The sequence below is a fragment of the Manihot esculenta genome, chromosome 8 (genome assembly GCF_001659605.2).
Source record: "Manihot esculenta cultivar AM560-2 chromosome 8, M.esculenta_v8, whole genome shotgun sequence".
Taxonomy (NCBI): domain Eukaryota; kingdom Viridiplantae; phylum Streptophyta; class Magnoliopsida; order Malpighiales; family Euphorbiaceae; genus Manihot; species Manihot esculenta.
Window position 1 is genome coordinate 14600378 of NC_035168.2, and position 17393 is coordinate 14617770.

General features: G+C 30.7%; 1 protein-coding gene across 1 annotated transcript in view; it reads left to right on the forward strand.

Moving 5' to 3' along the window:
• The first annotated feature begins 8818 nt into the window (after positions 1-8818).
• The window catches only part of LOC110621465 (LRR receptor kinase BAK1), a 37761-nt gene continuing 29186 nt past the window's right edge, over positions 8819-17393 (forward strand). Inside the window, exons 1-3 of the mRNA XM_043958905.1 lie at positions 8819-9040; positions 9124-9474; positions 16385-16782. Coding sequence (XP_043814840.1) covers positions 8989-9040; positions 9124-9474; positions 16385-16782 — 801 coding nt within the window. The 5' untranslated portion in view covers positions 8819-8988. The remainder of the gene's footprint in view (positions 9041-9123; positions 9475-16384; positions 16783-17393) is intronic.

Genomic DNA, 17393 nt, shown 5'->3' on the forward strand with positions numbered 1-17393 from the left:
TGAAAGAAAAAATAGATCAATCATGGAGATGGCTAGGTGTATGCTACATCAAAAAAGTTTGTCCAAACAATTTTGGGCTGAAGCTGTAAATACTTCAGTATTCATTCAAAATAGGCTACGAACAAGAGCTTTGCAGAATCAAATACCTTTTGAAGCTTGGTTTGGTTTCAAACCTTCTCTGGATTTTTAAAAAATTTTTGCTTGTTTATGCTCATATGTTCCTCAGATCAAGTGTGATAACCTTGACAAAAGAGTTGAACCGAGGATATTCATTGGTTATAGCACCATCTCTAAATCTTATAGGATTTTCCAGCCTCAAACAGAGAAAATCCTTGTGAGCAAAGATGTGCATTAGAAAAACAATGGAGCTGGACAAATCCATAGGAAGCTGAAAATTCACATCCTCAGCTAGTACTTGAAAATACAAAGGATGAACTTTCTGCTAGGGGCGCTAGACTGATCTCTGGCATTTATCAAAGATGTAATGTAGTAGTTTATGAACTTGCAAGCTTTGACGAAGCCAAAAGTGACGAGAAATGGATAGTTGCAATGTAAGAAAAGTTGTCAATGATTGAAAAAATTAGACTTGGAAGCTTGTTCAAAGACCTCATGATAGAAATGTCATAGGTATCAAATAGATGTTTAGAACCAAGTTAAATCTAGATGGTTCTGTTAAGAAGTATAAAGCATGACTTGTGGTAAATGGTTATGCACAAATATTTAGAGTAGATTATTCTGATACGTTTACTCCTGTTGCTAGGCTTGATACAATGAGGTTGCTACTTGCTATTACTGCACAAAAGGGTTGGCAGGTGTTTCAAATGGATGTCAAGTCAGCATTTCTTAATGAAATCCTGCAAGAGGAGATTTATGTTAATCAACTAGAAAGCTTTGCAACCAAAGGGCAGGAAGATAGTTTATTTGCTAAAAAAAGCTCTTTATGGCCTCAAGCAAGCACCGAGAGTGCGGTACAACAAAATTGATGATTATTTAATGAGTTTGGGTTTTCAAGGAAGCCTATCTGAATCTACTCTCTATGTCAAGCACTCTAATGTAGAAATTCTAATAATTTCTTTATACGTTGATGATTTATTAGTGACTGGTAGCAACACTGAACTTATTAATAAGTTTAAGCAAGAAATGATGAATGTTTTTGAGATGGCAGATCTTGGTCTTATGACTCATTTTCTGGGAATGGAAGTCACTCAAGGGAAGCATACAATCTTAATTTGCCAGCAAAAATATGCTAAAGGAGACCCTAAAAAAATTTCATTTTAATGATTATAAAGCAATGACTACTCCTATGAACCAAAAGGAGAAGTTTTGCAAGGATGATGGAGCTGAGAAGGTTGATGAAGCTCGTCTGATGTACTTGACTGAAACAAGACCAAATATATTGTTTGCAGTAAGTGTTTTGTCAAGGTTTATGCATTGTGCAAGTGAGTTGCATCTTAAGGCAGCCAAAAGAATTATAAGATATATATCAAAGGAACTGTCAGTTTACTTGGCTATTCAGATAGTGATTGTGCAGGTTCATTCGATAACATGAAGAGTACCTGAGGCCACTATTTTAGCATGGAATTGGGTGCTTTCTCTTGGTGTTCCAAGAAGCAAGAAATTATCGCTCATTCAACAGCAGAAGCTGAACTTATTGCAGCTATTAATCAAGCTATTTGGCTAAGAAAAATTCTATAGATCTATGTTTAGAACAAGAGCAAGGTACAAAAATCTTGGTGGACATAGGCAACCATTTCAATCTCACATAATTCTGTTTTTCATGAAAAAACCAAGCATTTTAATATGAAATTCTTTTTTCTTAAGAGAAGTGCAAAAAAATAGAGATGTCAATCTAGAGGAGCAAATAGCTGATATTTTCACAGAGTCTCTTTCATTAAGCAAGTTGGAGTTCCTGAGAAACAAACTTGGAGTTTGCAGCTTTTGATCCAAGGAGGAGTGTTAGAAGTATGTCTCAAGAATCTGCAGATTTTTAGTTGATTTGGAAGCGAAGCAAATTTGTGGAATATCCATAAGTGATATTTTACCTTAATTTTAGGATGGCAGTTCTGTTTGTTCCAGATTTTTTTTCCCTAAATTATGGATTTTGTTCAATTTAATTTCAGATGTGTTAGCTATAGTTTTAACTTTTTTTCTCCTTTTTAGTTGAGTTTACTTATATTTAAACAAGTCTACATTGAAATTAATTAGACTTTTGCAGTCAAGCTCCTCTTTGCTTTCTCTGCTGCTTTAATTTCTCTCTGATAAATTGTTAAAGCTGCATTTTTATTCAACAAATTCAAATCACATATTATTAATAATGATTTGATTATTTTAATAAAATTTAATGCTGTCATATATATATAGCATGCTAATTATATTTTTTTATATGTCAATTCTAAAAATAACACCTCGATATAGCAATTTTTTTTTTTGTAACTAGAAAAAGTCACATTGCAGTCATAGGGAAAACTTACAAGTCACACGACAGTTATAGAGAAAATTTAAAAGCCACTTTATTTTAAAATAAAAGTGAGTATAATTGAAAACTTAATATAAAAAGTTTGTCATTTAGCTAAAATAACTATTATTTTTAAATTTATATGTTGAAACGAGCGAAATACTACCGAAAACTTTTTATAGGGTTATTGTAATTACAGTGCAATTTTCAATTTTGACCTGCTCTCTTAATTACTTTATATGTTGAGAAGTCATCACTCATTTTAGTTGTGAATTTTATTTTTTAGTTTAATATTTTATAAATATTTAGATTCCATTTATTTGTAAAAAAACATTTGTATTTGAAAAATATTTTTCATGGAAAATATTTTATGGAAAATGTCTTCTGTTGGAAAAAATTACTTAATTTTTTATTATTTAATTTTAATTTAAAAATTAAAATATATTAACAAATTTATGTAAAGATTTTAATAAAATTCTTAAATCGTGGAATATGACTTTCTCTTTTGAAAAAAGTAAATTATTTTTTTTATTTTTCTTTTAATTAAAAAAATATAGTCCGTTAACTAAATTTTTTTAGTGTCTCAAACATCAGAAAATGTGAAAAATTTTCCACGAAACAAACGAAAACTTATGATAGTTTATATTTTATCTAAAATTAAATACTATTTCCGTTGCATAATTTTTATCGATCTTTATATTTTTAGCTGTTCTAAAATATTGTTAATACATAAATTGACTATTACAACACTTTATTTTATCATACTCTCAATACAATCCCTCATTAATTATTTATTTTTTTCAAATGAAATTTTATTTTTTCAAATAAGAATTCAAATGATTTCTTGCTATTTAATTCAAATAAAATATTATTAATAATGATTTGATTATTTCAATAAAACTTCATGTCCTCATCTATCTATCTGATGTGACTGAAAATAGAGTCAAGCTACAATTGGTTAATCTGCAAAAGAGAAAATGTAAGGTGGTTAGCGCCTGTAGATAACTACTCTGACGCTTAAGTCAATAAACTGATAGAATGAGCATTGTAATAAATTACTTTGAGATTAGAATCAGTGTGTAAGAATGTGTACCTTGATCTCTATGCACATTAACTTTTATACTGTAAAGAGATGGAGTTAGTTATCGCATCTGCTGAAAATTTAATTGGTACTGACTAGTAGATAAGGGATCCCACAATTTAATTTCTGTATGTCATTAATAGACCTGGATACCTCCATGTTTTGGATGGTTTTAATTTTTTCTAGGTTTGCTTTTATGCCTCACTCAAAAACTATATACCCTAAAAACTTCTATACTTTTATCCTAAAGGTACGTTTTTCAGGATTAATCTTCATACCTACCTTATCCAGAATGTCAAAGACCATTTGAATATCGAAGGGGTATTCTTCTAAGGATCGACTTTTCACTACTATATCATCCACGTATACTTCAACCTTTACCCACACCAAGTCTTTAAAGATGCCTGACATCAGCCTTTAGTAGGTTGCCCCTACATTTTTTAGTCCAAACGGTATCACTTTGTAACAAAAAATCCATCGGTAATGAAAGCAGTTTTTCTGCATCTTCGACGTCTATAAGGATTTGGTGGTAACCCGAAGTAGCATCAAGGAAGAAACCACTATATGTCTCAAGGTAGAGTCTACTAACCTATCGATGGATGGGAGTAGATAGTGATCTTTTGGACATGCCTTTTTTAAATCGGTAAAGTCCAAGCATATCCTCCACTTCCCGTTTGCCTTTTGAACTAGTACTACATTGGCGAGCCATGTAGGATATTGGACCTCTTTTATCAACCTTGCACTTAATATCTTATTAACCTCCTCCTTAATCACCTGCTGCCTCTCTGGTGGAAATTTTCTTTTCTTTTGTTGTATCAGTTTTATTGTCTCGTCGATAGACAACTTATAGGTGATAAGCGTTGGGTCAACACCTATTACCTCTTCTGGAGACCAAGCAAAAGTGGTCACTCTGCATTTTAGCAATTCTATTAAACTGTGTTTTATTTCATCACTTAACAAATCATACCTTTTTGTCGTTTCTAATTGGACTTGTTCCACCGATTCTGCTGGCTTTAGCTTTGTATAGGAGTCTGGTTTTTCCAATAGATCGATGGGCATCTTCACTTTTTTTAGGCTTTTTGTAGAGTGTTTGTAGCATTCCTACGCTGATTTCTGGCTACCTCAAACAACAGTTAATCTTTCTGAAGTTGGTATGTTTAGACACATAGTACCCATGTTAATAACTATCCCCTGACAGTTTAAGACTAGGCGACCAAGTATTATGTTGTAGGCGAGTGGAATGTCCACCACTGCAAAGTCTGCATATAGCTCGCACTTGTGCTTCTCATCATCTAGCATAAGGGGGAGATTAATAGTGCCTAATGCTGCCACAGTCTTGTTCCCTAATTTCACTAGCGGGTAGGAGACCTTAGTAAGGTTATTATTGTCTAATCCTAATTTATTAAAAACATCTAAGGTGATGAGATTAATGGAGCTACTTGTGTCGATCAAGACCTATCTCACATCATACCAATTTAATAAGACACTAATGACTAATGTGGAAAAACCTTGTCGCTCTATCTATAAGTCTAAATTTTATCTCCTGTTTTGCCCATGGCTCTTGTTCTACAAACAAGAAACCTTCATCGACACGCTTGTTTTTGAAGGCCTCTTGCAATCACATGTATAACCCCCATGGGTTCATTGTCAATTGTGTTTTTAGGAGTTTTTACCTCAGGCTCGAGTTTATTTCCTCTTTGTCCTTTCTAACAAACTTTTGAAGCGTGTTGTCCCTTATCAATCTTTCAATTTCGTCCTTTTGCTGCCGACATTCCTCCATTATATGCCTGTGATCTTCGTGGAAGCGGCAGTACTTGGTCCTGTCTCATCTGCCTACTTTCTCATGATTGTGCTTGGAGGGCCACCTGACTTCTTTGTCGTTTTTCCTGATCCACATTAGAATGTGTGTTCGTAAGTCATTTAGTAGAGTATAACTCTTATATTTACCTTAGTCATCTCTTCCTTGAGACACTTGGATAATTCCTTCAGTCTCCTTCATATCCTCACCTCTCTGGCTTCTGGGTTTGCTTTTGACTCGTCCTTTTATCTTCCCTTAGTGCCTAGACTTCGTCATCAAACCTTATATATTTTTGCGCTTTATCCATTAGCTGCTGATAGGTAGTGGTGAGATTCTTGATCAACGAATCCATGAATTTGATGTTGCGAGTTTATTTTTTCAGCGTCTCGCATGCTATCTCATGATTTAATTCTTTCACCTGTACCGCTTCAACATTGAAATGTGAAATGAAACTGCTTAAAGACTCACCCTCTCCTTGGTGGATTTTTCATAAGTCAGAGGAGAGTTTTTTAGGAGGACTTCAAGTGATAAATCTAGATTTAAACATCATAGCAAATTGAGTAAAATTCAGAATAGAACCTAGACTCAGATATTAGTATAACTTTTGAGCCAAACCTATGAGTGTAGACAGAAACATTCGGCACAACATAAAGTCATTGACGTCTTGAAGTTGCATTATTGTTCTAAAAATCATTAAGTGACTCCTGGGGTTTGCTGTTCTGTCATACTTGTCCAAACTTGCAGCTTGAATTTAGTAGGGAAGATTTCTGCTAGGATCTCCTCCGATAAGGGCGAGGCATTATCCAGGCTATAGTCTTCCTCCTGCTCCTTCTGTTACCTCTCCACAGTACAGACCAGCTTCCAGTTGGCGTATTTTGGAGCCTCGTCCGATGACTTCTCATCCTCCAACTTAGCCTTCCCTTTGGATTGCGTTTGGATTTCTTCCATTCGAGTTCTTGGGGTGTCGATGGAAGCCTCCTTCCTTATTCTAGGAGTCATGAATAAGGCATTATCCCGAGCCTTATACTTCTCAAGAGTTTCCTATAGTTTTTTAATGTACTAGAACATCTAATCATTATTGAGGTTGTTAAGCTCTGCCTCATTGACTATGGATGGTGTGTTTTGTCTGCTGCTAGAAGTGAAAGAGATGACGACCCTTTTGTTGGCAAAAGATTTAGCAGCAGCTCATAAATCTTTAGCCATTTAAGAGAAAAGAAGAAAAAGTGAACAGGAAACTAGATTTAATCCAAGTGAACAGGAAGAATTCAATAGATATCCTGGCAATGGAACCAAATGATATGGTTGTGGACAACTATTATGACTCTTAATTCAGTAAACTGATAGAATGGGCGCACGTAATGAATTGCTTTAGGATTAGAATCAGTGTGTTACAATGCGTACCTTATCTCTGAGTACATTAGCTTTTATACTATAAAGAGATGGAGTTAGTTATCCCATCTCCTGACAACTTGACTGGTACTGGCTAGTGGATAGGGTATCTCGCGATTATAAGTATAATGGAGATCTGCTGGATTATATCTGCTAACGGTAACTTTCTATAAAAACTCGACTTGCTTAAGAGATTATGAGTCTTGCTGATACACCGAGTGTTACGGTGTCTTGATCTTCATTTTTATGGCCGAGACCTTTGTGACCATATGTTAGCTTATCAGATATTGCAACGTAACCTTACCTTATGGTGACGGCTCATAACTTATTTTGAGCAGATATTATACTGCATCACTATCCATCCATATATATATATATATATATAATGCTAAATATAATTTTTTTTATCTATGATAAAAATTATAGAACATAAATAGTATTACTTATTATATTTTTAAAAGGACAATTATTAAACCAAAAATTAAAATGAAAATAAAATATTTAATTCTTACTCTCTACGTTGGCATCAATAGCTTAATTGTTGGATTGTAATGGTTGCAACGTTTTCTAATATTTATTTGCAATAATTAACGATTATTTATAATCACTAGTTGTGCGTCGCATGTTTTTATACTTCTGAATTTATATATATATATATATATATGAATTTATATATATATATATATATATATATATATATATATATATATATATATATATATATGAATTTATATATATATATATATATATATATATTATATAAATTTAAGTTATAATAAAAAATAACAGAAAGAATTTAAATATAAATAATAATAATAAGAATTATAAAATTTAAACTTATTATGTAATATTTTAATTTTAATTATCTAATATTTTGGTGTCATCTTTTAAAGAATTAAATAAATTTACTATTAAAATGATTTAATATTTTTTATTATGTTTAATAAATTAGGTGATATTGTAATTTATTTTTAATAAAGAGTAGATTATGATTCTAATGTTTATAAATTTTATTCAAAATTATTAAAATTAATGGAGAGATAAAATAAATTTATGTAGAAATTTTATTTTTTTTAGATTGAAAATGTTATCTAATAATTTAATATTATCAAAATTAAAATTTATTATTATAATAAAATTAAATCTATTAATATAAGAAATTTGTCTCACTTTTAATATTATAGATATTCTTTAAATATTATTCACTTGTGCATTCATTACTCAATGAAAATATTATCTTTTATTATTTTTATATAGTACATTAATTTGATAATTATTAAAATTTAATATTTTATTATTGTAATAAATTATTATTAATTATTTTGAAAAATCCATAAAAAGAATAAACCATTAATAAATTTAATTTAATTTATTAGATAATATTTAAATTTACTTAAATGTATCCAATTAGTTAATTATTACCTAATATACATTGTAACATGTAAAATTAATTAGTATAATAATTGTACTTGTTATAATATATTGATTGCTATATGTTTATCAAATTTTTTTGTTAACATTTAAAATAAATATTTTAAATAAATAATTGTATTTATTATAAAAAAGTTTTGAAAAAAATGAATTCACTCTCAAGAGAAAAGAGTAACGAAGGAGATAAACAATTAAAGGGTTGATTTTTTTTTTTTTTCAGTGTTCGAAGGTATTTGTGGAAATAAAATATTCCCTCTTTTTTATCAAATAAACGAATAATAACATTAAAGATTAAAGAGTTGAAAATTTTTCTTTCAGTGACGAGGGTATTTATAGAAATAAAATATTTTTACTCTTTTTTATTAAATTAAAATTATTAATTTAATAAAATAATTGAATGGAATTAAAATTAAAAAATAAAATATTTATTTTAAAACAGATTTATTAATTATATCATTGGAAGAAAAGTTTTCTCTTCTACTTCCGTCAAAGGCATCCTAAAACTAGGATAAAATCGAAAGAGAAAAAGCTAGAACAATAAAAGAGGCGGGTCCACCCACGGACCTAAAAAGTTTAAGTCAACCATGCAGCAGAGTTGATTTGCTTATGGAAAACTAGACGAGATGCTAAACTAACCGCCTGTTGCTGTTATTCTTGTCTTTGTCACTTTCAGAGACTTGTCTACATCTTTATTTCCCCAGCAGCTGAGATTGGTGGAGGATTAAATTTACCATCTGATATAGGATTTCTTTCAAAACGGTGATCACTGAAGTTGCAACAAAGCAATTGCAGAACAAGTTGTTCCTAATTCAGCTTTGCTGCAAAGCCCATGAGATGGCTTTTACATGTTGTTGTCTCCGGAAATCTCAAAAAAATTTGTCCTCTGGTTCGTATTTTATCTGAGGAAACTGTGTGGATTCAGACAAGTTTTACGAGTTGTTCTTATTGTTTGTTTTTGTCTCCTTTCAGTGGAAGAAGATACAACACTTGATCTTGGTCAGCTTAAGAAGTTCTCATGGCAGGAGTTAAAAGTGGCAACAGATAACTTTAGCAATGAGAACATTCTCAGTAGAGATGGATTTGGACCATTTTGTAAAGTTTATAAAGGTGTTCTTGAAGATGGTTCTCTGGTGGCTATAAAAAGATTGAAAAGTGAACGTACTCCTGGTAGAGAGGCTCAGTTCCAGAAAGTAATGGAGACCATCGCCATGGCTAAGCATCAGAACCTCCTTAAGTTATTTGGCTTCTGTATCACACCAACTGAACGGTTGCTGGTTTATCCCTTCATGGCTAATGGAAGTGCTGCATCCCAATTAAGAGGTAAGCCTTGTCATCAATTTGGACATCTAGGCTCCATTTGTTTCGCTGAGAATAATTTGTCATTGAGAAATTTTCACCAAAAATGACTTGCTTTCTATTGTTTGAAAATTATTATGAGTGATATAGTTATGCATATGTGAACCCGCATTTTACGCAAAATAGATTGATGAAATTATTACATGGTAGGATCTTGTCTGCTTCATGATTTTCAGTTAAGTTTTTACTACTACTTAAATCGATAATTATTTTTGTATTTATGTTTAATTTCTGGCCCATTTCATACTGCAAAGACGAAAGTAAAGGTGTTGCCTTCCAAAGGGCCCACAATTCGAAATTTGTTGTTTTTGTATAGTTTTAAAAAATAATTATACACCTGTCGGTGTACAAAAAATTAATATTTTAAATTAATATATTCATCGATCGGATAATTCTCATTTATGATTATTCAAATTTAATTATTACTTCATTTACGATCATTAAATTTTAATTTATTTTAAAAAAATTATTAATATTTAAATATTTATATAAAATAGTCATTCAAATAATATTTCAATAAATTTTTTAATGAAAATATATGTAATTTATTTTATATAACTTAAAATAATAATAAAAAAATTTATTTATTACATAAAATAAAAATAAATAAATAAATATTTTTTTAGCCACTTAAATCAACTTATAAAGAACTCTCGTATATTTTTTTATTAAAAATTATAAAAAATTCACTGAAATAAAAATTTTCTAAAAAAGTTGAGACGATGAAATATAGAAAACATGAAGAATGATTCTTTTATTTTTTTAAACTATTTAATTTAAATTTTTTTATTTATTTTTAATAAAATACTAAAAATATATTTATTTTTTATTAATTAAATTTTAATTCATTAAAAATACTATAAAATTATTTATTTTAAATTATTTTTAAAAAATACTTTTACATTATTTTATTATTATCTATTGTAAAAAAAGTTGTAATAACTATTGTCATTCAACACTCCTTAATTTTATTGATAAAAGATTTTTTTTTTTTTTAATTTATAGGGTCATTCAACACTCCTTAATTTCATTAATAAAGATTTTTTTTTTCGTTTTAATTTTTTTAAAAAAATTTATAGGTCTGTTTTTTTTTTATTTTTTTAATCACATCAAATTAAAAAAAAAAATTCACTAATGTAAATTACCTTGATATGATATTTGCTACCAGTTCACATATTTTATGATATATATGCAACTTTTTTATAATGAGTAGAGTGCAAGTATCTTTACATAAAAATTAATTAAATATTTTTTAATTAAAAAATATAAATAAATTTATAGAAAATATAATCTAATAATTAATTTATAATTACTATTTTTAATTATATAATTATATAATTAAAAATAATAAATATATATTATTAATGTTTTGTATTGCAATATATAAACTATAAAATAAAAACATACTTAGATTTCAGGCGGTGTCCTAGTCATCAAAATTTAAAATTTTGGAGATTAAAAATAGTAGTAATTAAAAATTAAAAAAAAATATTATTGTTATTATTTTAAACCATGTAGGATAGGCCACGTATAAGTCTCTATAACACGTTTACCCATTTATTAAATAACTGAGTAAAGGGTGTCACATAATATACTATATGCAATTACACATATATAATTAAATTAGTTTCTACGTTATTAGTTATTATTTAATTTTTTTTGAATATGTTAATTCACATTAACAATTTTAAAAGGAGAAACTGAAAGAGTCTTAAAAAAAAAAAGCTATAAATTCTCAATATTTACTCAATTCACACTATTAAATCTATAAATGGAACACATATACTTAAAGTAGTAAATATATTGATTTATATTTTTACTATTATCAAGGCTCATTTATAGATTTCTGGTATACTACTTATGTATATACCAAAGTTAAACAACTTCTATATAAAACTTGAGATTAATTGATTATGATAATGTTCTCCGTTCTGATGTAGAATCAGAGTTTTTGTTTGTCACTTCCTTTGTCTATTATCTGCAAGTGGAAAAGTCCAATGATCGGAGCTTATACCTAGTGGGTGACTAATAATATATTCATATAATGTATAAACAAGAATACACATGAAAGATACAAGAAAATTATTTCATAATAATGTGTGGAAATTTTGCGTATATGTGGGTAAAAAGTGAGCAAATTAAGTCAGACAATTGTATACATGCAAGATCATTCATATTATAGTAACCATCTTGTATGCATGCTTATGAGGTATTAACGAGTTATATAATTAAATCTTAGTCTCTATAAACTCTTAGCAGGATCAACTAGCTAGATAAGGAAAAACTGTGTCTGTATAGTACAAAGTGCCAAACTGTATGTCTTGGAGGCCGAATGTTGTGCCTGTATGGCTCTAAAACCGAAAACCATATGATACATGGTGTGTCGAAAATATCATATCATGTAATCCATTAGGGCGCAGTACTGATAAACTGTATATGGCATGCCATACTCATTCTGTCTATGACTCCCACCGAGATTTACTAGGGCCAATAATATATATTTACATGTTAAATATTTATTTATACTAAAATTTTCTATTTAGATACTTAACATATCGAAACAAGTAAGCATGTCGAATTATATATTCATAAGCAAGCATGTCGATAAAATGAGTTCTTAAAAGCATACGATTGTGTAATAGACTATATTCAGTATTCATAAGCAAGCATGTTGATAAAACGAGTTTTTAAAAGTATACGTGTGTATAGTAGACCATATTCAGTCATGGACATACTATTATTTCATTAAGAACATGTATGTAAGTTTTAGTTTATTAAGCTAGCACGTGTGCAAAGCAGGCACGTCAAACTAACACATGCATAATTTGGCCGCAAAGCTAACATGTCAATCCCTCATAGGTTATGTAACGACCCGAAAATCGGATCGCTACCGGCGCTAGGATCCAGATCGGCTTAAGGCCGTCGGGACCCGTAGCAAGCCTGACATAGAACCTGTAAACCTGTATAATCCCATACATGATCAACAATCATACATAAAAATTAAAACTTTTCTTTCATTCATTCCTCATACACCAAACTCAACCTCTTCTTAAGCTCTTCGAAACTCTCTTCGCACTGGTCGGTCCACAGAAACTTCTTATTCTTCCTGGTTAGTCGGGTCAGAGGAGCTGCTATTTTCGAGAAGTCCTGAACGAACCTCCTGTAGTAACCTGCCAAACCCAAGAAACTCCTGATCTCCGTCATTGAAGTGGGTCTAGGCCAGTTAGCCACAGTTTCTGTCTTCTTGGGGTCTACCTCAATCCCATTCTCTGACACTACATGCCCCAAGAACGAAATGCTCCTCAGCCAGAACTCACACTTAGAGAACTTGGCATACAAGCCATGCTCCCTTAAGGTCTGTAGAACCATCCTCAGATGATGGGCATGCTCCTCTGCATTCCTGGAATACACTAGGATATCATCTATGAAGACAATAACGAAGTGATCCAGGTACTGGCTAAACACTCTGTTCATGAGATCCATGAATGCTGCAGGGGCGTTGGTTAACCCGAACGGCATTACAAGGAACTCAAAATGCCCATATCTGGTCCTAAAAGCTGTCTTTGGCACATCCTCTTCCCTGATCCTCAACTGATGGTACCCTGATCTCAGATCTATTTTGGAGAAACAACCCGCTCCTGCTAGCTGGTCGAATAGATCATCGATCCTTGGCAATGGGTACTTGTTCTTGGTAGTGACTTTGTTCAACTGCCTGTAGTCGATACAAAGTCTAAGGGATCCATCCTTCTTTCTCACAAACAAGACTGGAGCACCCCAGGGTGAGGTACTCGGTCGGATGAAGCCCTTGTCTACCAGCTCCTGTAACTGCTCCTTCAACTCTTTCAACTCGGCTGGAGCCATCCTGTAGGGAGGGATAGAGATCGGTCGGGTTCCAGGCATCAATTCTATCTCGAACTCTATCTCCCTAGCAGGTGGTACAGGTTCTATGTCAGGCTTGCTACGGGTCCCAGCGGCCTTAAGCCGATCTGGATCCTAGCGCCGGTAGCGATCCGATTTTTGGGTCGTTACAGGTTAATATTCAGATTTAAGTTTGTTTTTGCTTGAAATTATGTCACATTTTCAAATGTCTTATGAACATATTAGACTAAATTTTCTTCATGAATTTTGTATATTTGTCTTAACTTGCTAACAAAATATATTATATCTAATTTTGACTTTTCTAACTTAAATTATGAATTTTTCTTTGCAAACTGTCCAATCAGGTACTAACCAATACAATTTTGGTATCTGTTTTTAATCTAACAAAACATATCATATGCATACATTTACATACAGATTCAAGCTTAATTTTATTCTACAAAGTTTTAGGTGTACTTCTCAGGGTTCATTTGGCACTGGTGTTAACTTATTTCAATAAGTAAAGAATTAGTTATGGTATAAATAATATAGACTGTTTCAGATATACTATTCATGTGACCAGTTTAGGTTCACTAGCAATTTACATATACTTAGCTGTAGATTCAAAATTTATTCACTTCATGAAAGTTTTAGCTCTTTGTCTCAGTTTTCTTTTGGTATATATTAGGCTTAATTTCAACAATTACACAATAAGTTATGAAACTTCAAACACAAGTTGTTCTATTAAAACCTATTCCGCTAGATTTGCATTTTTAGCTCCCATATTGAATTTTTTTGCTTGAAGTATTCCAAACATCATTTCAACTTTCATATTACACATTCATACAATCAAAGAAATACTTCTAACAATCAAAACCAATCCCTAATTTTATATATTCATGAGAAAATCAATGAAAAATAAAAATTCATATAAATATCAAACCTTTTACACAATTCTTTTCAAAAACTTTAGATACACCTTAGTCATTCTTTTTTCTTGCCTATACCCTTTGATGTACCTTTCTCTTTTTGAATTCATTTTTTACAAAGAATAAGAAAAACAAGTATTTTAATTCATTTAACAACATAAAATTGATTTAAAGTATGAAAGAACATGTTTGCCTAACCTAATTCTCAATTTCTATCTCTTACCACTTAAGCACCTAAACTTCTCTCCTTCTTTCCTTCTTTCTATGATTCCTTTGCTGGTTAATTTCACTTAGAAAAATATTTGCATTAATGGAAATCTTATTTTTATGGAGAAATAAGGTGGAAATATAAGAAAAAAAGAAAAACTAATTGTCTTTTCTTTTGGTGTAGATTCAGCTAACATGAAGGAAATGGAGGACCACCTTTTTTCTTTTTTCTTAGTCATTTCTTCCTTGTATAATTAGGTAACATATGGAGGGTTTAAGTGAAGAGGTGGAAAAATGGAGAACCAAACTTGAAATTTACTTTTAAACTTTCCATATTCACACTTTAACCAACTAAACTTTTTTCCATATTTCAATTTAGTTTTTAAACTTTCAATATTCATAGATTGACCTACTAAAATTACACTTTCAACCTTTAGAAATTCATTTCATTTAGGTAAGTACGTCGGATTTAACAAGCACCTCAAGTTAGCATGTCGGAAAATCCTTAAGCACCTCCTGAAAGTTACTTGATTCCGACTTGCTTATCACATTATCTGCTTTATTTAAAGATATATCCGTTTTCTTATTTGGGGTTCCTATGATTTAGTTATCAGAGTTTAAAGATATTAAAATATTGTTACGGATCATTCTTATTTTAACTTTGTATTTGCATGTATAACTCTATATGAAATACAAGTTGAACCTTTAAATACTTTAGTGCTCTATCTATAGGTGTGTCAAGCAGCCATGGATATGTTAGTACCTCCTCTAATTAGCTCGGGATTAAGTTAGCATCTCCCCTTAAACTAATTACCCAACTTTAGAATAGTACAACTTAAGTTTAATAGTTCTTCTATTTCAATATTTAGGTTTTATAATGGGACAGTCTCACCGAAAAATCTATCGATATCTTATTTGAGTGACTATTTCAATAAAATATTTAAACATTGATGAATTTTCTAAAACAAATCAAAGTTCAGTAACCGTAATGAATAATGACTAAAGTTTAGTGATCATGGAAAATTACTCCATATTTTAGATAAAATTTCTTTTGATTGTGAATTATGTGTCAAGATTACACTCGATGTGGTTGCGTGGAACACAAAATGTTAACGTATATTGCCTTGAGTGGAGTTTAACAAAAAAATTATTTGTGGCTGTCGACCTGTATGCAATTTCGTTAATTGTCTGATTAGGAATACAAAATTAACAAAATGTCAGTATGTTAAGAACTTTGAAACTGGCAAGAAAACTTGTTCAACTCCACCTTTTTTTTTTAAATATTGTTTTAAATATATTAATAAAAAATTATTCTGAAAAGAAATTATATGTTGAAAACAGGTAAAAACAAGCAATTTTGTTGCATAGGTCTTAGCTAAATAGGACCATTCTAAATCAATTGATTTTGTGGTATCATTTTTATTAACCTTTTGGCATGTTTGTGCATCTAGACTCTATATATTTTATTTTGCTAAGAATAACTTCTAGGTGAAAAATGTTTTCCAAAAAATAATTTTTTTTTATTATTTACTTATTATTTTAAAAAATAAGGGATGTTAATAGAATATATGTATAGAAAATTTAGTGGTGTTAATCTATTGCTCAAAATTGAGAAAATAATTTTTTTTTAGAAAAAAAAGTAAATAAGAAAGTAATTTTCTTTAAAAATGATTTATTTATAATTTTTTTTTGAATGTTAATGTTGAAAAAGAGAACATTATGAAAAAACTTTCAGTGAAACAACTGGAACTTTAAGTTTATTTTTATTTAGTCCTCAATCCTCACATTTTTCATATAGATTGGTTGTGATAATTTTTTTGCGGGACTTCTAATCACATCCTCGATCATTCATGCATTATTTCACTATTGCATTCTCCTAGATCAACGTCCATCACAACCTTCACTTGATTGGCCAATCAGGAAGCAAATTGCATTGGGATCTGCAAAGGGTCTTTCTTATTTGCATGAACACTGCAAGCCAAGGATTGTCCATTGTGATGTGAAGGCTGCAAACGTTTTCTTGGATGAGGATTTTCAGGCTTATGTTGGGGACTTTGCCTTATGTAAACTGATAAACTTCAACAAGACTCAAATCATTTGTACTGTAGATGGCACAATTGGGCATATAGCTCCAGAATATCTCTCCAATGGAAGATGTTCAGAAAAGATCGATGTTTATGGCTATGGAATTATGCTTCTAGAATTGATCACTGGTCAGAAGGCATTCGACCTTTCTCGACTTTCAAAAGATGATGACAATGTTATGCTTCTTGACTGGGTACGTTTACATAACATACCATTTGATTTCGTCAATAAAAAAAAAGCTGTGCTCACACAATATTTCCCCTTTTTTTTTTTCTGATATGCATTTAAATTTTGCTTGAAACTGTTCATAGTTTATATACATGTCTTACTAGGCTCACAACTCACATGTTCATAGTTTACGTGTAGCTTACAACAGCTAACCAGATCTAATTAAACAAGTTAGTCTAAATATTTAGTCTTACTTAGTTAGCTCAGCTCTACTGTACATGCCATACACCTGTCCTCAATTTCTGCTGAGCTTCTGGAAACAGTGGGTTGTTTCTTTGATTTCCAGCTAACTAAGGAATTTCCAAGAAAAACATAAAAACCAGTTAAAAATCTTGTTTCTGCACAACCTCCCTAATCACAATCAGAGTATATATGCAACCAACTTCAACTCTGAATTCGCAGCTGAAAAGAACCTTGCCTAGGAGAAATCTTCAAATATTTTAGCACTTTGTAAGCTACACTTAGATGTGCCTAAGAAGGCTTGTCCATAAACTGAGAAATCATGTGTAAACTATAGGCAATATCTGGACTTGTAACTGAATATACATAAGTTTGACTACCAACTGTCTATAAACA